Below are 23,768 nucleotides of genomic sequence, written 5' to 3' on the forward strand. Positions count from 1 at the left end.
TCTGTTGAATTGGATTCCATTACACTCAAACTAATGCCAAAAGCTGATAAATGGAATATATCAACAAGTAAATAATCACATATGTGAGTAGAGGTTTTTAGAATTTTGTGAAAAACATTTATCATGAGGTTATTGACGCATGACATCACACCTGGAACCTATCCATCTAGAAACACCCTTCTGGAGATGGAATATATAACAAATAACTTAAGCTTAAGTAGCCTAAAATAATAATTCATTTCAGCAACCCTGTGTTTTAACATATAGCCTAGTGTGGAAGTTCCAACATCATGATTTCGGTAGTTGATAAAATCCCAGTGTAAGTCTCAAGTCATTGTCCAGTGTTCAGCCTGTGGCATAAAGTGATGTGGATGAGAAGTTGCTGAGGCTGAGAGCGGTTCCGTGGCTGGAGCTCCACCTCCTCCTACGCTCTGATGCGCGGTCTAGAGAGCAGAGCAAGTGCTGAAAAATTATCCCAACTTGCTTTCTCATAGCAAACCTGCTTCGTTTAGGCTACTCCTCTCGGCGACATATTCCGTTCTGTGATGAAGACAAATTAGTGACATTTTATACGCGTTTTAAAATATCGTTAAATCTGTATTTCGCAATGGTTGAGAAACTTGTACCTTCGTCAAAGATGAGCGCATATCTTCGTTAAGGTGCAGTTGCAACATTTTTTTTAGAGTAGAGAAAAGCAATTGAACGTCACCGCCAGAATCCCAAAGAGTTCATTACTATTGACTATCTATACAAACGAAATAAATATATTGATAGCTTGATTTGTGGTATTTTCCTCGGTCAGAAAAATAGCGTTTTTTTGCCAGTGGTAACATTGATGGCTGCATAATGACATGGGAATGAATTCCTCGAATTTAAATGACAAGTTATCTATGGTCCTAATGGATTTTCTCTCAACTGGGGATTTTTCTTCGTGATACAGTATTTGAAATCATTAATTGAGACTGAGGTTTGAGGGTTAGATACCTGCCTCTGGGACTGCAGAAGGAAAAACAAACCCAGGCAAGATTTGTGTTACGCGGAAGACCACCGGGGAAGAGGATCCTAAGTCTTTGGCAAAGGTAAATATATTTGCATAAAACCAGAATAATGCCATCCATGAGAAATGCTTGTGCAGTATGTCATGTTTAAGCTAAAAGTCAGCCGTTCTTTCTCTATTTCTAAATGGGTTATTGGAGGCATAATTGCTAATACATAATTAATAACTGGAGGCATAATTGTTAATACATTTGTTTTTAGGTCAGCATCTGTGTTATGTCCAAAAACCAAATAACCAAATACTGGTAAACCACCTAGTTCTATACAGATAAGGCTACAGTCAGCCACTAAATAACCTAGTGTACATGTTTACACATTAAAAGATTGATAATGCAAACCACTCCCCATTCGTTCGTTTCCCGAGAATCCGTTTAAGCAGGTGCAAGAGCTTGAATCAGACACTTGTGTGACTAAAAGCCCTTAAAGGTATGGAGTCATCACTCTACCCCCCCCCCCCCCCCCACCCCCACCCCCTCTCACTTCCCGCAGTGAGGGCAAGAGATCTCCTATCGGTCAGCTCTCTGCAAATACTGACCAGACATACAGACCATATTCGTTTAACATCGCCTATCAAGATAACCAGCCCACATATTAAAACTAATTTTAACAATAAATTATTTGTTATACATGACTCAAGACGCAGCTCTTCAGTGCATCATTTTATTTTACAGAGACTGGAAGCATTTCATTAGTGATTCACACCTATGCTCTGTCCATACTGTACCTTCATAGGGGCTACCCCTCCCACATATATTGACCAACAATACACATGGGCAGAGTATGGGTAAGCATTTATTCTCTTGGTGATTAGCTAATACATTATTGTTGTCTTGTCAATAGGCATATACAGTCTATAGGCTGGCTACTCAAATCGATATGATGTGTATAAACTAGTTCTACAGGAATTAGTTTAGTCAGAGAATCTAAGGCTGTGTTTACACAGGCAGCCCAATTCTGATCTTCCGCTAATTGGTCTTAGATCTTTTCACAATATATTTTTCAGAGCTGTGATTGGGGGGGGGGGTCAGAATTGGGCTGCTTGTCGGCTGCATTTAGACAGGGAGCCCAATTTAAGATATTTGATTTAACTAATTGGTCATTTGACCAATCTGATCAGTACTGAAAAATATCAATATTGGTCCTGTACACAGATTCGCAGATGTTATTGTAGGTGGCGTGAAATGCTTGTGTTTCTAGCTCCAACAGTGCAGTAATACCAAGCAATACACACATAATGGCAAAAATGTGTATATATACAATATACAAATCTAAGTCAGGCATCCCGGAGTCACCTCTTCACTGTTGATGTTGAGACTGGTGTTTTGCGGGTAATATTTAATGAAGCTGCCAGTTGAGGACTTGTGTGGCGTCTGTTTCTCAATCTAGACACTCTAATGTACTTGTCCTCTTGCTCAGTTGTGCACAGGGGCCTCCCACTCCTCTTTCTACTCTGGTTAGAGCCAGTTTGCACTGTTCTGTGAAGGGAGTAGTACAACGTGTTGTTTGAGATCTTCCATTTCTTGGCAATTTCTCGCATATAATAGCCTTCCTTTCTCAGAACAAGAATAGACTGACAAGTTTCAGAAGAAAGTCTTTGTTTCTGGCCATTTTGAGCCTGTAATTGAACCCACAAATGCTGATGCTCAACTAGTCTGAAGAAGGCCAGTTTTATTGCTTCTTTAATCAGGACAACAGTTTTGCTTATCAGGATATGGTAAGAGCCAGATGCAGACCGTGTCGAAGTAACAATATTTATTACAGCAACAGAGTCAAAGGTACACAACGGCAGGCAGGCTCGGGGTCAGGTCAGGCAGAGATCGGAAATCCATATAAGGGCAAAGGTACAGGACGGCAGGTAGGGTCAGGGGCAGGCAGAATGTTCAGGGTCAGGAAATGCAAGGGTCAATAACCAGGAGGGTGAGAAAAAGAGTCTGGTAAAAGACAGGTGCTGACAGAACAAACGCTGGTAAGCTTGAGAAACAAGACGAACTGGCAACAGACAAACCGATAACACAGGTGTAAATAAACAGGAGATAATGGGGAAGATGGGCGACACCTGGAGGGTGGTGGAGACAATCGCAAAGACAGGTGAAACAGATCAGGGCGTGACAGTGCTAACATAATTGCAAAACGGTTTTCTAAAGATCAATTAGCCTTTAGAAATGATAAACTTGGATTAGCTAACACAACGTGCCATTGGAACACAGGAGTGATGGTTGCTGATATTGGGCCTGTGTTGATATTCCATAAAAAATCAGCCTTTTTCAGCTACAATAGTAATTTACAACATTAACGATGTCCACACTGTATTCAAGGACATTTCTAGGTGACCCCCAACTTTTGAATGGTAGTGTAGGTGTGTGTGAGTGTGTAACATATATACATATTGTCACGACTTCCGCCGAAGTCGGTTCCTCTCCTTGTTCGGGCGGCGTTCGGCAGTCGACTTCACCGGTCTTCTAGCCATCGCCGATCCATTTTATATTTTCCATTTGTTTTGTCTTGTTTTTCCGCACACGTGTATTTAAACCTCTGTCCCCCCCATGTCTGTGTGTGGAATTGTTTGATGTTACGTGTATGTGTACATCAGACTGGTTTGCGCCGGGTTATGTCAACCCGTATTTGTTTATTGTTCTTAGTGCCGTGTGTCTGTTCGCCGTAATAAAGGGCTCCGTTTGCTACCCAATTCTGCTCTCCTTCGCCTGACTTCCCTGCAGCCGGTTACGCATACATTACATATTTATTTATATATATATATATATAGCAAACAAAGAAACGTCCCTTTTTCAGGAAATCAAAATAACTTCGCAGATCTTCATTGTAAATGGTTTAAACACTGTTTCCCATGCTTGTTCAATGAACCATAAACAATTAATGAACATGCACCTGTGAAACGGTCGTTAAGACACTAACAGCTTACAGACAGTAGGCACTTAAGGTCACAGTTATGAACACTTAGGACACTAAAGAGGCCTTTCTACTGACTCTGAAAATCACCAAAAGAAAGATGCCCAGGGTCCCTGCTAATCTGTTTGAACGTGCCTTAGGCATGCTGCAAGGAGGCATGAGGACTGCAGATGTGGCCAAGGCAATAAATTGCAATGACCGTACTGTGAGATGCCTAACACAGTGCTACAGGGAGACAGGACGGACAGCTGATCATCCTCGCAGTGGCAGACCACGTATGACAACACCTGCACAGGATCTGTACATCCGACATCACACCTGCGGGACAGGTACAGGATGGCAATAACAACTGCCTGAGTTACACCAGGAATGCACAATACCTCCATCAGTGCTCATACTGTCCTCAATAGGCTGAGAGAGGCTGGACTGAGGGATTGTAGGCCTGTTGTAAGGCAGATCCTCATCTGACATCACCGGCAACAATGTTGCCTATGGGCACAAACCCACCGTCGATGGACCAGACAGGACTGGCAAAAAGTGCTCTTCAATGATGAGTCGCACTTTTGTCTCACCAGGGGTGATGGTCGAATTTGTGTTTATCGTCAAAGGAATGAGCGTTACACCGAGGCCTGTACTCATGTGGTACCCTTCCTGCATGCTCATCCTGACATGACCCTCCAGCATGACATTGCCACCAGCCATACTGCTCGTTCTGTGTGTGATTTCCTGCAAGACAGGAATATCAGTATTCTGCCATGGCCAGCGAAGAGCCCGGCTCTCAATCCCATTGAGCACATCTGGGACCTGTTGGATCGGAGGGTAAGGGCTAGGGCCATTCCCCCCAGAAATGTCCGGGAAATTGCAGGTGCCTTGGTGGAAGAGTGCGGTAACATCTCACAGCAAGAACTGGCAAATCTGGTGCAGTCCATGAGGAGGAGATGCACTGCAGTACTTAATGCAGCTGTTGACCACACCAGATACTGACTGTTACTTTTGATTTTGACCCCCTCCTTTGTTCAGTGACACATTATTCAATTTCTGTTAGTCACATGTCTGTGGAACTTGCTCAGTTTGTTTCAGTTGTTTAATCTTGTTATGTTCATACACATATTTACACATATTTACGTTTGCTGAAAATAAACGCAGTTGACAGTGAGAGGACGTTTCTTTAAAAAAAAAAAAACATTTTTATTTCACCTTTCTTTAACCAGGTAGGCTAGTTGAGAACAAGTTCTCATTTGCAACTGCGACCTGGCCAAGATAAAGCAAAGCAGTGTGACACAGACAACAACACAGAGTTGCACATGGAGTAAACAATAAACAAGCCAATAACACAATAAACAAGTCAAAGACACAGTAGAAAAAATAAAGTCTATATACAGTGTGTGCAAAAGGCATGAGTTAGGCAATAAATAGGTAATAGGAGCGAATAATTACAATTTAGCAGATTAACACTGGAGTGATAAATGAGCAGATGATGTGGAAGTGGAGATACTGGTGTGAAAAAGAGCAGAAAAGTAAATAAAATAAAAACAGTATGGGGATGAGGTAGGTAGAATGGGTGGGCTATTTGCAGATGGACTATGTACAGCTGCAGCGATCGGTTAGCTGCTCAAATAGTTGATGTTTGAAGTTGGTGAGGGAAACAAAAGTCTCCAACTTCAGCGATTTCTGCAATTCGTTCCAGTCACTGGCAGCAGAGAACTGGAAGGAAAGGTGGCCTTTGGGGATGATCAGTGAGATGTACCTTCTGGAACGTGTGCTACGGGTGGGTGTTGTTATCGTGACCAGTGAACTGAGATAAGGCAGAGCTTTACCTAGCATAGACTTATAGATGACCTGGAGCCAGTGGGTCTGACAACGAATATGTGGCGTGGGCCATCCGCCTAGAGCATACTGGTTGCAGTGGTGGGTGGTATAAGGTGATTTGGTAACACAACGGATGGCACTGTGATAGACTGCATCCAGTTTGCTGAGTAGAGTGTTGGAAGCTATTTTGTAGATGACATCGCCAAAGTCGAGGATCGATAGGATAGTCAGTTTTACTAGGGTAAGTTTGGCGGCGTGAGTGAAGGAGGCTTTGTTGCGAAATAGAAAGCCGATTCTAGATTTGATTTTGGATTGGAGATGTTTAATATGAGTCTGGAAGGAGAGTTTACCGTCTAGCCAGACACCCATGTATTTATAGTTGTCCACATATTCTAGGTCGGACCCATCCAGGGTGGTGATGCTAGTCGGGCGGGCGGGTCCGGGCAGCGAACGGTTGAAAAGCATGCATTTGGTTTTACTAGCATTTAAGAGCAGTTGGAGCATATATGTATGCTGTATTTATATTTTATGATCAAAAGTATGTGGACATCTGCTTGTCGAACATCTCATTCCAAAATCATGGGTATTAATATGGAGTTGGTTCCCACTTTGCTGCTATAACAGCCTCCACTCTTCTGGGAAGGTTTTCCACTACATTGCTACCGGGACTTGCTTCCATTCAGCCACTAGAGCAATAGTGGCGTCTGGCGCTGATGTTGGGGGATTAGGCCTGGCTCGCTTTTGGCTGTGCAGCCCAGCCTTGTTCTTCCACACCGATCTCGACAAATAATTTCTGTTTGGACCTCGCTTTGTGCACAGGGGGCATTATCATGCTGAAACAGGAAAGGGCCTTCCCCAAACTGTTGCCACAAAGTTGGAAGCATAGAATCATATAGAATGTCATTGTATGCTGAACCGTTAAGATTTCCTTTCACTGGAACTAAGGGGCCTAGCCCGAACCATGAAACACAGCCCCAGACCATTATTCCTCCTCCACCAAACTTTACAGTTGGTACTATGCATTCGGACAGGTAGCGTTGTCCTGGCATCCGCCAAACCCAGATTAATCCGTTTGACTGCCAGATTGTGAAGTGTGATTCATCACTCCAGAGAATGCTTTACACCACTCCAGCTGACGCTTGACATTGCGTATGGTGCTCTTAGGCTTGTGTGCAGCTGCTCGGCCATGGAAACCCATTTCATGAAGCTTCCGATGAACAGTTCTTGTGCTGACGTTGCTTCCCGGGGCAGTTGGACCTCGGTAGTGAGTGTTGCAACCGAGGACAGAGGATTTTTATGCACTACGCTCTTCAGTTCTCGACGGTCCCATCCTGTGAGCTTGTGTGTCCTACCACTTCGCTGCTGAGCCGTTGTTGCTTCTAGGCATTTCCACTTCACAATAATAGCACATACGGTTGACCGGGGCAGCTCTATGAGGGCAGATATTGGACTAACTGACTTGCTGGAAAGGTGGCATCCTATGACGATGACAGGTTGAAAGTCACTTAGCTCTTCAATACTGGCCATTCTACTGACAATGTTTGTCTATGGAGATTGCATGGCTGTGTACTTGATATTATAAACTGAAATAGGGGTGTCCACATACTTTGTGTGTATATATATATATAGTATATACAGTGCCTATAGAAAGTCTACACCCCCTTGGACTTTTTTCACATTTTACTACATTAAAAAGTGGGATTGAAATAGATTTATATATTTTTTCATTGATCTAAACAAAATACTCCATAATGTCATAGTAATAATTTTATTCTACACATTTTTACAAATGAACTCAACTATAGTCGTTGCATAAGTATTCACCCCTTTTCTTAAAGCAAGCCTAAATTAGTTCAGAAGTCAAATTTGGCTTAACAAATCACATAAGTTATATGGAGTCACTCTGTGGTTGACAACATCTGTAAGGTCCCTCAGTCAATTATTGGATTTCAAGCACAGATTCAACTACAAAGACCAAGTAGGTTTTAGAAAGCCTCATTAAGAAGGACAGTGATTGGTAGATGGGTAAAAAAATAATCAAATCTGACATTGAATACATGTTAAAACATAGTCAAGATAATAATTAAACCACCCATAATCTTCAAATACGCAGTTGTCCTAATGAACTGAGCTGCTGGACAGGAAAGGAAACTGCTTAGGAATGTCACCATGAGGACATTTATGTTTTAAAACAGCTACAGAGTTCAATGGCTGTGATGGGAGAAAACTGAAGATGGATCAGCAACATTGTAGTGACTCCACAATAATGACCTAAATGACAGTGATAATAAAAAATATACAGAACATGCATGTGTATGCAAAAAGTCACTGAAGTAATACTGCAAAAAAAACACTGCAAAGGAATATACATTTTGGCCTAAATGCATAGCCTTAGGTTTGGGGCCAATCCAACACATCACAGAGTAACTACCTCCTTATTTTCAAGCATGGCGGTATCTGCATTATGGTATGGGTATGTTTGACTTTGGCACAGACTGGGGAATATTTAGGATGAAAAGAAACGGAATGGAGCTAAGCACAGACAAAAATCCAGGAGGAAACCTGCTTCATTCTGCTTTAGAAACTGCACCAGAAACTGAGAAAGGAATTCACCTTTCAGTAGGACAATAACCAACATCACAAAGCCAAATCAACACTGGAGTTGCTTACCACGAAGACACAGAATGTTCCTGAGTTGTGACTTAAATCTGCTTGGAAATCTACGGCAAGACTTGAAATGTGTCCTTCTTAATGCGTTTGAGCCAGTCAGTTGTGTTGTGACATGGTAGGGGAAGGTATACAGAAGATAGCCCTATTTGGTAAAAGTCCAAGGCCATATTATGGCAAGAACAGCTCAAATAAGCAAAGATAAACAACAGTGCATCATTACTTTAAGACATGAAGAAACTTTTCCGAATTGACTGACCTTCAAGTAAAATAGCAAAAAACATCAAGTGCTATGATGAAACGGGCTCTCATAAGTATCGCCACAGGAAAGGAAGATCCAGTTAACTCTGCAGCAGAGGATAAGTTCATTAGGGTTACCAGCTTCAGAAATTGCAGCCCAAATAAATGCTTCAGCGAAGACAGCGTGAATCAGGCCTTCAACTAAAGGACACCAATAAGAATAAGAGACTTAATTGGGCCAATAAACACGAGCAATGGACATTTAGACTGGTGGAAATTGGTTCTTTGGTCTGATCAGTCAAAATTTGAGATTTTTGGTTCCAACCGCCGTGTCTTCTCTGTGAGACGCAGAGTAGATGAATGGATGATCTCTGCATGTGTGTTTCCCACCGTGAAGCATGGGGGAGGAGGTGTAATGCTTTGCTGGTGACACTGTCTGTGATTTATTTAGAATTCAAGGCACACTTAACCAGCATGGCAACCACAGCATTCTGCAGTGATATGCCATCCCACCTGGTTTGGGCTTAGTGGGACTATCATTTGTTTATCAACAGGACAATGTCTCAAAAGACACCTCCCGGCTGTGAAAGAGATATGACCAAGAAGGAGAGTGATGGTGTGTTGCATCAGATGACCTGGCCTCCACAATCACCCGACCTCAACCCAATTGAGGTGTTTTGGGATGAGTTGGACTGCAGAGTGAAGGGAAAGCAGCCAACAAGTACTCAACGTATGTGGGAACTCCTTCAAGACTGTTGGAAAAGCATTCCAGGTGAAGCTGGTTGAGAGAATGCCCAGAGTGTGCAAAGCTGTCAAGGCAAAGGGTGGCTACTTTGAAGAATCTCAAATATAAAATATATTTTGATTTCATTAACACTTTTTTGGTAACTTCATGATTCCATATGTGTTTTTCCAGAGTTTTGATGTCTTTACTATTATTGTACAATATAGAAAATGTAAAAAAATAATAAGGAATAACCCAGGAATGAGTAGGTGTGTTCAAAGTTTTGACTCGTGTGTGTGTGTGTGTGTGTGTGTATATATATATATATATATATATATAAATGTTGTGTATGGACATTATAAGAATAGAAAATGAGTGTACAGCAGTAATTATATAGGGTGAGCCATGACTAGAATACAGTATGTACATACACTACCATTCAACAGTTTGGGTTCACTTAGAGATGTCTTTGTTTTTGAAAGAAAAACATTTTTTTTTGTCCATTAAAATAACATCAAATTGATCAGAAATACAGTGTAGACATTGTTAATGTTGTAAATAACTATTGTAGCTGGAAACGGCAGATTTTTTAAATGGGATATCTACATAGGCGTACAGAGGCCCGTTATCAGCAATCATCACTCTTGTGTTCCAATGGCACGTTGTGTTAGCTCATCCAAGTTTATCATTTTAAATGGTTAATTGATAATTAGAAAACCCTTTTGCAATTATGTTAGCACAGCTGAAAACTGTGGTGCTGATTTAAAGAAGAATAAAACTGTCCTTCTTTAGACTAGTTGAGTATCTGGAGCATCAGCATTTGTGGGTTCGATTACAGGCTCAAAATGGCCAGAAACAAATACTTTTCTGCTGAAACTCGTCAGTCTATTCTTGTTCTGAGAAATGAAGGCTACTCCATGTGAGAAATTCCAAGAAACGGAAGATCTCAAACAACACTGTGTACTACTCCCTTCACAGAACAGTACAAACTGGCCCTAACCAGAATAGAAAGAGGAATGGGAGGCCCCGGTGCACAACTGAGCAAGAGGACAAGTACATTAGAGTGTCTAGTTTGAGAAACAGACACATCACAAGTCCTCAACTGGCAGCTTAGTTAAATAGTACCCACAAAACACCAGTCTCAATGTCAACAGTGAAGTGGCAACTCCGGGATGCTGGCCTTCTAGGCAGAGTTGCAAATAAAAAGCCATATCTCTGGCCAATAAAATTAAAAGATTAAGATGGGCAAAATAACACAGACACTGGACAGAGGAACTCTGCCTCGAAGGCCAGATGATCTTCTTGGCCTTTCTGTGACAGTGGGTCCTGTAGATACAGTATACTGGAAGGCAGGCAATGTGCCCTCAGTGATGCATTGGGCTGAACGCACAACCCTCTTGAGAGCCCTGCGGTTGCAGACGGTGCAATTGACGACCCAGGCGGTGATACAAGATGCACTCAGTGGTGCATCCGTAGAAGTTTGTGAGGGTTTTAGGCTGTTGTGCCGCCTTCACCAAACTGTCTGTGAAGAGGGACCATTTCAGGTCGTCAGTGATGTGCACGCCAAGGATCTTGAAGCTTTTGACTCTCTCTACTGCTTCCCCATCAATGTGGATTGGGGTGTGCTCTCTCTGCTGTCTCCTTTAGTCCACAATTAGCTCTTCATTTTGTTGACATTATGGGAGAGGTTATTTTCCGGACACCGCACAACCAGGACTCTCACCTCCTCCCTTTAGGCTGTCTCGTCATTGTTTGTAATCTGGCCTACCACTGTTTGAGTTGGAGATGTGCGTGGCCATGCAGTCAAGGGTGAACATGGAGTCCAGGAGGGGTCTGAGCATGCACCCCTGTGGCGGAGGTGTTGGATGCCTACCTCAACCACTTGGGGTCGGCCCGTAAAGAAGTCAAGGACCCAGTTGCACAGGGAGGGGTTCAGACCCAGGGCCCTGAGCTTAAAGATGAGCTTAGAGGGCACTATATTGAAGGCTGAACTGCAGTTGATGAACAGCATTCTTACATAGGTTTTCTCTTGTCCAGGTTGGAAAGGGCAGTGTGGAGTGCAATAGAGATTGCGTCATCTGTGGATCTGTTGGGGCGGTATGCAAATTGGAGTGGGTCTAGGGTTTCTCAGATGATGGTGTTGATGTAAGCCATGACCAGCCTTTCAAAGCACTTCACTGCTACGGACGTGAGTGCTACGTGTCGATAGTCATTTAGGCAGGTTACCTTGGTGTTCTTGGGAAAAGGGACTATGGTGGTCTGCTTGAAACATGTAGGTATTGCAGACTCGGTCAGGGACAGGTTGAAAATGTCAGTGAAGACACTTGCCAGTTGGTCAGTGCGTGCTCTGACTAGATGTCCTGGTAATCCATCTGGCCCTGCGGCCTTGTGAATGTTGTTTAGTTCCGTTACCTTCGCTTTCTTGGGAACAGGAACAATGGTGGACATCTTGAAGCAAGTGGGGACAACATACTGGGATATGGAGAGATTGAACATGTCCCTAAACACTCCAGCCAGCTGGTCTGCACATGCTATCAGGATGTGGCTTTGGATGCCATCTAGGCTGGCAGCCTTGTGAGGCTTAACCCGCTTAAATTACTTATGCACGTCGGCCACGGACAATGAGAGAACACAGTCCTCGTGAATTGCGGGTGCCCGCGTTGGTGGTTCGATTTGAAAAGATCTGATGTGATTGGTCAAAAGACCAATTAGTGGGAAGAAATAGCGGTATTGGGCTGCCTGTGTAAGCAGAGCCTGAATGAAGCAACTGACAGACTCGTGGTGTTGGGTTCCCTTTTCAACCATTGTGTTTAAAACATTTTTTTATGTGTTTATTGGTAAGCTGCTTCTGGTATGTTTTAGAGTCAGATGAGCTGATAAAGTTCTGTATTTGTGTACATATTATATGTGAGGTATGGGTATAGCTTGAAGCTAAAGCCAGGGTTTTCATCGTCGGCCATTCAAACTTGTTGATTCAATCAGACTGCCATTCCCCTGATGTGTTATCTTCAGCCATTGATTCATCAAATGTTTTATCATTTCCATCCATCCCAAAAGCATCACTGAACTACAGTACATATTTATGTCAGACAGTATGTCTTGAAAGGCTTTGCGGGACGAAGGCTTACCATATGAAAACAAACTAAATTTGACATACTTATTCATGATTTAACTCAATCTTTCAATGATTGATTTACTCAACTTTGAGCTACACACATTCTTATAATTCAGTACTGTGTGTTTGTGACAGAGTGATTTAAACTCTAAGGTAACAGGGTGATTTCAGGAGAAATGTGTTGCCATGTGGTGTAAATCCAAGGAATGAAAACCGTTAGTTCCATAGCAATATAGGCCTACTGTATATTTGGAATGCAATCATTGTGAAGCAGAGGAATGATGAGTCAGTTAATGATGCATAGCTGGTGAGGCTCATCCCATAACCTGTTGATGATCATGATCTTTCAGTGAACAGGCTGTGGGGGAAGAGAAAAGGTCACTGCCACACGGAAGACAGATGTCACCAGAATGCCTTGTACAAGCTGTTGATAAAAGCTGCTCGTGTTGCAGCTGATAATGAAAATAGCTGACAAACATCAGGATAAGATCATTTTCATGTCTATAATTTTTCACTGCATGCCGAAGGTTATAATCTCTATGGCATTTTGATGAATGGAGAGACATGATTTCAGAGCACAACTCAACACACAGAATCCTTGGGTTGCTTTTCTGACCCAGTAATGGCTATTGCTATGGTTGAAATGATTCAACATGGTCTGAGTAGCTGATATTCTTCTTCAAATATTTTGTCTCACTCAATATGATAGAAATACACTTTTAAACAGATTCTGAACTCTGGGACTATGTTTTATTAATATTTACTTGTAAAACAGCTGGAACTGCATGAGTAATTTAATATCACAATTTCATGAGATTTTGTTTATTTATTTTCTTTGGTGAATATCACACAAGCCATTTCCCTCATTACCCGCTCTGGCTTTTCCACAATTCCAGTGCTGTTGAACTCACCCTCTGTTGAAGGGATGCTCCCAATTTGAAGTGCTGCGGCCCTCAAAAGCACGCTTCATTGCAGTCCAGGTTGAGTTGTAATTGTGTTTCTGCTCTTATCTGTTATACGAAAGCGCATAGACTCTTATCTGAAATGGAAACTAGGCTTAGACTCTTCAGTGGAGTAGAGTCCACTCATAGGTATGAGTAAACTATGTTTGTTACTTGGTGTAGCCTATAGCCTCTAATCTGGAATTGAGGGTTCCATAGACTATCTGACAATGAATGTGTGACTATAATCCGAGTTGCTACTGTCCACACACTCATACAGAATACAATGTTTGTGTACCTGATCTGGAGTAGAGACTGTTGAAAGACTATTGTTGTAATTATCTCCTTGTAAGTGATGATGTGATCACTTCTAATGAGTGTTTTGAGAGTCTCTTATCTAAAGGGAAGTGTGGTTGGTGCTTTATTAAGGAGACTTTAAATTACCTCTTAGAGACATTCATTCACTGTATGGAGACTCCTGACACTTACTGGGGGTGGGTATTATAGGATTTAGCTTAATTTAGAGGGTAGTATTTATTTATTAGGATTTATTTTAGCTTCTAGTATTTTGGATCTCTTTGGATCTGTTTTAGACAAGTCATCCAAGAAGCTTTTGAATTATTATCACGGTAGTTAATACAGTACTGTCGTTCTGGATATTAGGCCTCTTGTTTGCAAATGGATGGCTGAATTGGAGGACGATGAGGCTTGTTTATGATTACTATTAGGTCTATCTACAAAAGGCAAAGAGGCCACCTTGTTTAGATCTTTCTAGTACAGTAGCTCAGTTCACTGCAGCTCTCATCATGCTCCTTAGTAAAGTAAACGGACGGTGGGACGAACGGAGACCGATTCACAGTCCCCTCCCCGATTTCATCGTTGGGGACAACAATATTTAAGGAGATATTGTATTGGATCATAACTTTTGAACTTGTTGACTGTCTTTATCAGCGAGGGTGGATATGGAGGATGATAATGCACTTTAGATTACCTAGCTCTCTTTGTCTTTAAATTTGTCTCCACATTGTCACCGCATGGTCTATATCAGGCTAGAAAAGTAATATCTTCTCTGATCTCCTCCGATTAAATGTATATGTTACATCTCAATAGATTGCAACATATTTAGTTTGTGTGTAGTTGTAGTCTATGGTTTAAAAAATGGTGCTTTACATTGTACTTTCTAATCATGCTTTTACCTCACAAGCTATCATTCAATCCACATTGATTGGAGGCTGCCCTGCAAATGTAAAAAGGGACACATCAATAACTAGGCAATTAGCGCATCAATAACCTGCACTTCCAATCTCATTGGATACAGAAGAATTGGATTTCTAACTGGATTTCTATACATGCTTGTGTTTTGCTGTTTAGTTTGAACACGTATTTGCTTTGCTCTGCTTTGGAACAATGTTACATGCACGGAGGTGTAGAATTCTGACATACACTGCTAGAACTCTCACACAGAAAATAATTCAAGTCTAATGTTTGCAGCCCCCAAAAAATAGTGAATTCTTTAGCTTGGTGAATATGGATCAAAGCAGAAGTTAAACTAGTGGGTAGTGATTAATGAGGAGGCATAGCAGGTTAGAAATAAAACATGAACATTACAATGTGTAAATTAGGCCATAACAGCAGAGTAGGATGGATTTCTCATCAGCTCTAAAGTAAAGCTGTATTTTGTGATAAGGCGTAGGCCAGGCCTGCTAATCTGCAACATGTTCCACATGAAGCCAACCAATGGTGTGCGGCTGCCTCTGGGAGACTCTGGGTGCTGCACCTGGAGTCTTGGGTGGAACAGACCTCTCTAGTATCGCTCTAGTATTCGATCAGTCCAATTCTGAAGCTCTCAGTCTCGTTGTTACATCATGTCTTCGAGGTTAAGAAACATAATGCGTGTTTTTTTCCAACGGTGTTGGATATTTTCTGTGGTGTTGGGTCCACAAGCTGCTACTGTACACATTTAATGATGTCTAGGAAGCTCTCTAACCTTGAACCATCACACTCTTCTAGCTCTTTAAGGCTCAGATCTTTAAGGATCTGCATTGTATTGTACAGCTGCTGTAATGTACACTGGGCCTCTTTCACTTTACTTACTTTCACTTCTGTGTAAGCTCTGGAAATCAAATATGTATTAAATACGTTTTCAATACTGGCTTTTGTCATTTTTGATATCCTCAGCACTGTGCTGAAGATCTGTCTTAGTGAATGAAAACAGTATCACACTGCTGCAATAGCTACATTTTCAATGGGTTTAATTAATGTGGCAAAAATTAAGGAGGGGAAATCATCTGAAATTCTGAGCTGCTGTTACAGTGGGGCAAAAAAGTATTTAGTCAGCCACCAATTGTGCAAGTTCTCCCACTTGAAAAGATGAGAGAGGCCTGTAATTTTCATCATAGGTACACTTCAACTATGACAGACAAAATCAGAAAAACAAATCCAGAAAATCACATTGTAGGATTTTTTATGAATTTATTTGCAAATTATGGTGGAAAATAAGTATTTGGTCACCTACAAACAAGCAAGATTTCTGGCTCTCACAGACCTGTAACTTCTTCTTTAAGAGGCTCCCCTGTCCTCCACTCGTTACCTGTATTAATGGCACCTGTTTGAACTTGTTATCAGTATAAAAGACACCTGTCCACAACCTCAAATAGTCACACTCCAAACTCCACTATGGCCAAGACCAAAGAGCTGTCAAAGGACACTGAATCTGCAATAGGTAAGTAGCTTGGTTTGAAGAAATCAACTCTGGGAGCAATAATTAGGAAATGGAAGACATACAAGACTACTGATAATCTCCCTCGATCTGAGGCTCCACACAAGATCTCACCCTGTGGGGTCAAAATTATCACAAGAACGGTGAGCAAAAATCCCAGAACCACACGGGAGGAGCTGGGACCTGCAGAGAGCTGGGACCAAAGTAACAAAGCCTACCATCAGTAACACACTACGCCGCCAGGGACTCAAATCCTGCAGTGCCAGACGTGTCCCCCTGCTTAAGCCAGTACATGTCCAGGCCCATCTGAAGTTTGCTAGAGAGCATTTGGATGATCCAGAAGAAGATTGGGAGAATGTCATATGTTCAGATGAAACCAAAATACGACTTTTTGGTAAAAACTCAACTCGTCGTGTTTGGAGGACAAAGAATGCTGAGTTGCATCCAAAGAACACCATACCTACTGTGAAGCATGGGGGTGGAAACATCATGCTTTGGGGCTGTTTTTCTGCAAAGGGACCAGGACGACTGATCCGTGTAAAGGAAAGAATGAATGGGGCCATGTATCGTGAGATTTTGAGTGAAAACCTCCTTCCATCAGCAAGGGCATAGAAGATGAAACGTGGCTGGGTCTTTCAGCATGACAATGATCCCAAACACACCGCCTGGGTAACGAAGGAGTGGCTTCGTAAGAAGCATTTCAATGCCCTGGAGTGGCCTAGCCAGTCTCCAGATCTCAACCCCATAGAAAATCTTTGGAGGGAGTTGAAAGTCCGTGTTTCCCAGCAACAGCCCCTAAACATCACTGCTCTAGAGGAGATCTGCATGGAGGAATGGGCCAAAATACCAGCAACAGTGTGTGAAAACCTTGTGAAGACTTACAGAAAACGTTTGACCTCTGTCATAGCCAACAAAGTGTATATAACAAAGTATTGAGAAACTTTTGTTATTGACCAAATACTTAATTTCCACCATAATTTGCAAATAAATTCATTAAAAATCCTACAATGGAATTTTCTGGATTTTTTTTCCTCATTTTGTCTGTCATAGTTGAAGTGTACCTATGATGAAAATGACAGGCCTCTCTCATCTTTTTAAGAGCCCCCAGCGGCGGTCGGCGTCCAGAGCACCAAGCGACTGTCTGCGGTCCAGAGCCTTCAGCGACAGTCTGCGGCCTAGAGCCTCCAGCGGGGGTTCCCAGTCCAGAGCTTCCTGCAAGGGTTCCCAGTGCAGAGCCTCCGGCAACGATCTATGGTCCGGAGTCCCCGGCGACGATCCACGGCCCGGAGCCTCCGGCGACGATCCACGGTCCGGAGCATCCGGCGACGATCCACAGTCCAGAGCATCTGGCGACGATCCACTGTCCGGTTCCTCCGGTGGCAATCTACGGTCCGGAGTCCCCGGCGACGATCTATGGTCCGGTTCCTCCGGCAACGATCCACGGTCCAGAGCCTCCGGCGACGATCCACGGTCTGGTTCCACGGAAGCGGAGGGATCAGCAAGCGGAGCGGGGTCTACGTCCTGAACTGGAGCCGCCACCGAGGTTAGATGCCCACCCGGACCCTCCCCCATGGAGTCAGGTTTTGCGGCCAGAGTCCGCACCTTTGGGGGTGGATACTGTCACGCCCTGACCTTAGAAAGCCTTTTTATTACTCTATTTGGTTAGGTCGGGGTGTGATTTGTGTGGGCATTCTAGTTTTTCTATTTCTTTGTTGGCCGGTTATGGTTCCCATTAGAGGCAGCTGTCTATCGTTGTCTCTGATTGGGGATCATACTTAGTGAGCCTTTTTTCCCACCTTAGTTTGTGGGATCTTGTTTTTGTGTAGTGCCTGTGAGCACTCCAGTCGTTACGTCTCATTTGCTGTTAATTATTTTTGTTGGTGAGTTTCATTTTAATAAATATGTGGAACTCTATGCACGCTGCACCTTGGTCCGCTCATTTCAATGAACGTGACAGCTCCTTGCTCTCTTTTTGTTCCCAGTACAGCACTAAGATGAGGAGAAAATCTCCATCTGAACCATTGTGTTTCAATAACTGCAAAGATTTGCATTTTGGATAAGGCCCTGTTATATATAAACTTTTGAGAGTCAAACATTTTTACAGTGACAATGGTGCTTGGGAGAAAACATGTTGTACTGCATGTATAACTGTTGTTTTCAGAGCACATTAAATATATCTGATAATTCCTTAAGCCCAAGTAAAAATTTAAGTGTTATTTTTTTCCTCTTTCTTTGCAGGATAGTAATCTGGTGATGGACTTCATGGAACTGCACATGGGAGCGGTTTTGTTGTGGGTCCTGGTGTTGGATTTCTGTGGTTGGGCTGAGGCTGGTATCCTGTACCGTGTCCAGGAGGAGCAGCCGCCCAGCACGCTGATAGGCAGCCTGGCATCAGACCAGGGCCTGCCAGACTCTGGTCACCTTTACAAGCTAGAGGTGGGTGCTCCATACCTGCGTGTAGATGGGAAGACAGGGGACATCTTTACCACAGAAATTCCCATAGACAGGGAGACACTGAGAGCCTGCCGCAGCATGGTCAGGGGCAAACCCTGCTTCCTGGAGTTTGAAGTGTCTGTCACAGACCTGATCCACAACCAGAGCCCCAGGCTCATCGAGGGTCGCATCGAGGTCCAGGACATCAACGACAACACTCCGCAATTCCCCTCCCCCGTGCTCACCATCTCAGTCCCAGAAAACACCCACATGGGGGCGCTGTTCTCCATCCCCCTGGCCACAGACAGGGACTCGGAGAGGAACAGGGTGGCTGACTACGCCCTAACCGCGGGGCCAGATGCAGCGACTCTCTTCGGCCTGCAAGTGGCAGAGGACAGGGGAGAGAAGCTGCCCCAACTCATCGTCCTGGGAAGTCTGGACCGGGAGCTCAAGGACAGTTACGACCTGAACATTAAGGCTGTGGATGGAGGTAACCCCCAGCGCTACAGCAGTGCCTTGCTGAGAGTGGTGGTTGCTGACGCAAACGACAATGCGCCAAAGTTTGACAAGGCCACATATGAGGCTGAAGTGTCAGAAAACAGCCCTGTGGGACATTCTGTGTTGCAGGTAAAATGTTTAAATCTTGCAGAGTGATCAGTGTGTTGTGTACGCTACTGTATAGATTTATACAACTCTTACTATGAGAAGACATAGTGGTTTGTATATCCACAACTCATTAGGATCTGGCATGTAGTGCTGGGTTTCTAAGCTTTACCATGATGAAATGCCTGAATTTACATGTTCTCAGAATGGCATCTTATTGAACTGTTGCCAAAGGCAGCAGAGGCAATTTATTGAAAGTTTTTTGAACAAGTAGCCCACTCAGGAAATGTTTTTCCTGAGTGGGTGTTTTGGTTTACATTTTTTGAGCTGAAAAAAACCCTCAGTTGACATTTGCATCCTTTACAAGCATGTGTCTCTGAAGCTGAGATGGTGTGTTTACATATTATGGCAAAATATGTTTAATATGCACATTTAGACGCCCTTATCTCCCACCTGCTGTAAGCTAACTTCAATGACAAACCTAAACCCCTTACCCATACCTCCATTTGCTAACATAATCCCTGAATTCTTACCCTTATTCCAACGTTTTACATAATCCCTTGTCTCTGATTGCAGGTGAAAGCCAATGACTCTGACATGGGCCCCAATGGAGAGATAGAGTATACGCTACACCAGGCATTAGACCCAGTGCCAAAACTCCTGCGAATTGATCGTTCCACTGGCATCATCTATGTCAAAGGGCCTTTGGATCGGGAAGAAATCAGCGATTTGACATTCTACGTAGTGGCCAGAGACAAAGGTCCCCAACCCAAAAGTTCCAAGACCTTTGTTACTATCGAGGTGACTGACCAGAACGACAATTCCCCTGCTGTGGAGATCCGTGGGATCGGCCTGGTGAGCCACAGTGACGGTGTGGCCAACATATCAGAGGACATGCCCGTGGGCACAGCGGTGGCCTTGGTCCAGGTGTCTGACAGGGATGAGGGGGAGAATGCAGTGGTCACCTGTGTGGTGGCAGGGGACGTGCCTTTCCAGCTGCGCCCGGCCAGTGAATCGTCCACTGACAACAAGAGAAAATATTTCCTGCAGACCACCACCCCACTGGACTATGAGAAGGTAAGGGAATACCGTGTGGAGATTGTGGCTGTTGATTCTGGCAATCCAGCTCTCTCCAGTACTAACTCATTAAAGGTGCAGGTGACTGATGTTAATGACAACTCTCCAGTGTTTTCCCTGACCCTGTTCGAGGTTAACTTTACAGAGGAGAACCAGCCAGGGGACAAGGTTGTGGACGTGGTTGCCACAGACCCTGACAGTGGCACTAATGCAGAGCTTGTCTATAGCATCGTAGCAGACACATCTACTAGAGGACTGTTTGAGATTGACCCTGACTCAGGGGAGGTGAGGGCACAAAGCCCTCTGGACAGAGAACATAGAGCGCATTATGAGTTCAGGGTCACTGCAGCCGATAAAGGCTCCCCCAGTCACAGAGGAACAGCCACGGTCGTGGTCAATGTGCTGGACCGCAATGACAACGACCCTAAGTTCATGCTGAGTGGCTACAGTTTCTCTGTTCTGGAGAACATGCCCCCACTCAGCGCTGTTGGGATGGTGACGGTGCTGGACATAGATCAGGGAGAGAACGCAAGAGTGCAGCTCTCTGTGGAGCCAGACGGAGGAAGGTTTGTGGTTCAGAATGGAACAGGAACCATTCTGTCCAGCATCTCCTTTGACCGGGAAAAGGAGAGCAGCTTCAGCTTCCGTCTGAAGGCCGTGGATGGGGGAGAGCCTCCCAGGTCCTCCTACGTAGGCGTTACCATCAATGTCCTGGATGAAAACGACAATGATCCTGTGGTCACCAAGCCCTCCAACTCCTCCTTCAGACACCTGTCCCCTCTAGGTTCCCCAGACAGCCGTGTGGAGCTAGTGGAAGCTGAAGACCTGGACACTGGGCCCAATGCAGAGCTGGTCTTCAGCATCACTGGTGGAAACCCTTATGAACTCTTCAGCATCTCCTCCACTACTGGGGAGATCACCCTGGCCAAGGAGCTGACCCAGAAACATGGTGGGCTCCATCGCCTGGTGGTTAGGGTGAGTGACAGAGGCAAGCCTGCACGCCACACTACTGCCCTGGTGCACATCTTTGTCAATGAGACCATCTCTAATGTCAGCCTGGTGGAGGCGCTGGTGGGACACAGTCTCTACACGCCTCTGGAGACAGACATTGCTGGTGACCCTGACTATGGCCTTGCCGCCCAGCGCAGTAACATCCTGTACGGCAGCCTGGCTGGAGTGGCAGGCGTTGTCATGGTGATTGTGGTTGTGGTGTTTATCCGCCACCGCATTCAGAGGGAGACAAAGAGTGGCTACCAGGCTGGCAAGAAGGAGACCAAGGACCTTTACACCCCCAAGCAGGGGCCCAAGAACGGCAAAGGCAAAAAGGGCAGGAAAGGAAAGCCCTCCAAGTCCCCCAAGCCCTTGGGAGAGGAGGAAGAGGTCAGCCTCCAGAAGAGTCTCAAGTTCAACCTGGATGGGGTCAACGACAGCCCCAGGATCCACCTGCCCCTGACATATCCCCCAGGTAGCCCTGACCTGGGCAGACACTACCGCTCCAACTCTCCCCTGCCCTCCATCCAGCTGCAGGCCCAGTCGCCGTCGGCCTCCCAGAAGCATCATGTGGTCCAGGACCTCCCTGCCACTAACACCTTCGTAGGGATTGGAGGAGATGACAACTCAACAGGTTCAGACCAGTACTCGGATTATAGCTACAAGGCCAGCCAGCCAAAGTACAACAGCAAACAGGTAAGAGTCAGTTTATTTATTATTGTCTCTGACAATGGTAGGAGGTGGTGTGTTGTTAGTGGAACGGCTGTGATATTTAAGGCTATTGAGGGGGGTCTTAAGCTTGGAAATTCCAGCAGAAAAATTATCAAGCAGTACTTTCAGAATGCTCATGGCTTCCTGCTTTTTACCGCTTGATTTACACACACAATCAGTACTTCAAAAAGGCTTTAGCAATTAGGATAATGTACATTCACTTTCAGGGAGAAAGGGCACAAGAAATAGCTTTTGGTCTCTTTTAGGGAGGTGGAGCGGAGCCTGCCTCTCCTGCCTCTTCTCTCCCCTTTTCCCCTGGGTTCATTAAGCTAGCTGGTGAACAGAGGAGGTGAGGAAGAGGGCGAGGTCCATTTCTGAGTGACTTACTCTTACACTTCTGCCTGACCTCGTGCCCTGCAGACCATACAGGTCATATGTTCTTATCTTCACACTGCACTTATCTTCACACTTCACACTGCACTCAGCCTAGGCTAGGCTCTGACCCTTCTACCATTGCCATGGAAACATAAATATTAATTGGCTCAGAGAGGATTAGATTGCAAAAATAAATTAGGGACAGTATGTCTGTCCTTGTGCATACTGTATGTACTGATTGTGTGCATCTCTGCAAGTCTATTAGCTTAACCTGCGTGGTATAGTATGTTCAAGAATTGATCCTATTGTTAAGGGGAAATGGGTGACTGGGCTCTTTATATGTGTGTGACACTCTAGCCCAGTGAGTTACCACTGGTTGGCTAGTGGCTGGTTGGTAGTTTCAGCAGATGTTGTCTGACAGTTTGGCCGATTGCAAGCCCCTGTGGGTGAAGAGAGTTAGAAGAGAGAACAGCCACCCACTGTCACCACTGTGTCAGTGATGGACAGCATATGTGAGCAAAGTGACAATGGAATGCAGCCCAGCAGTGGGTTTGTTTGTTTGGGTCTATGTGAGTACGTCTGTGTCGAGGTAGGTTTTGGATATATCTGAGGAAATAAATGTCTAGTCCAGCTACACGCTACTGCTACTGTGTTTTGTGCACCTGTGCATCACGCTAGCCTCTCCATCTCGGTGTTTGTGTTTCTCTGCGTGACTGTTTATAGTGTTTCGAGATGTGTGTGATTTGATTGACAGGTGGCTTTAAAAACACAGACAGATGATGAAACTCATGTGACATACCTTAGCAGATGTTACCTCCATGTATGGCATCCCCATTCACATCAGGAAGAACAGATTTACCCAAATAAATAATTAAGTCGCTGCCTAGCGGAGTGACAAGTGTGGTGTGGAGAGCTTACTCTAGTCATCCAGGCTGCTCTCAACAATGACTCACATTTTCAGTGGAGATGTGCTCAGGTGTCTGAGCTTCTCAAAGATTTTGGCAGTGTTGAATGTCAGCACACTGGTGCTGCCATTCTCTGTCAGCACATACAGTGCCTTGCGAAAGTATTCGGCCCCCTTGAACATTGCGACCTTTTGCCACATTTCAGGCTTCAAACATAAAGATATAAAACTGTATTTTTTTGTGAAGAATCAACAACAAGTGGGACACAATCATGAAGTGGAACGACATTTATTGGATATTTCAAACTTTTTTAACAAATCAAAAACTGAAAAATTGGGCGTGCAAAATTATTCAGCCCCCTTAAGTTAATACTTTGTAGCGCCACCTTTTGCTGCGATTACAGCTGTAAGTCACTTGGGGTATGTCTCTATCAGTTTTGCACATCGAGAGACTGAAATGTTTTCCCATTCCTCCTTGCAAAACAGCTCGAGCTCAG

General features: G+C 44.2%; 1 protein-coding gene across 1 annotated transcript in view; it reads left to right on the forward strand.

The window, feature by feature from the left end:
* Positions 1 to 448: 448 nt before the first annotated feature.
* The window catches only part of LOC112257611 (protocadherin-1), a 165,916-nt gene continuing 142,596 nt past the window's right edge, over positions 449 to 23,768 (forward strand). Inside the window, exons 1-3 of the mRNA XM_024431308.1 lie at positions 449 to 1,079; positions 18,417 to 19,238; positions 19,791 to 21,977. Of these exons, the coding sequence (XP_024287076.1) occupies positions 18,432 to 19,238; positions 19,791 to 21,977 (2,994 nt within the window). The 5' untranslated portion in view covers positions 449 to 1,079; positions 18,417 to 18,431. The remainder of the gene's footprint in view (positions 1,080 to 18,416; positions 19,239 to 19,790; positions 21,978 to 23,768) is intronic.

This window comes from Oncorhynchus tshawytscha, linkage group LG09, assembly GCF_018296145.1.
Source record: "Oncorhynchus tshawytscha isolate Ot180627B linkage group LG09, Otsh_v2.0, whole genome shotgun sequence".
Classification (NCBI taxonomy): Eukaryota; Metazoa; Chordata; class Actinopteri; order Salmoniformes; family Salmonidae; genus Oncorhynchus; species Oncorhynchus tshawytscha.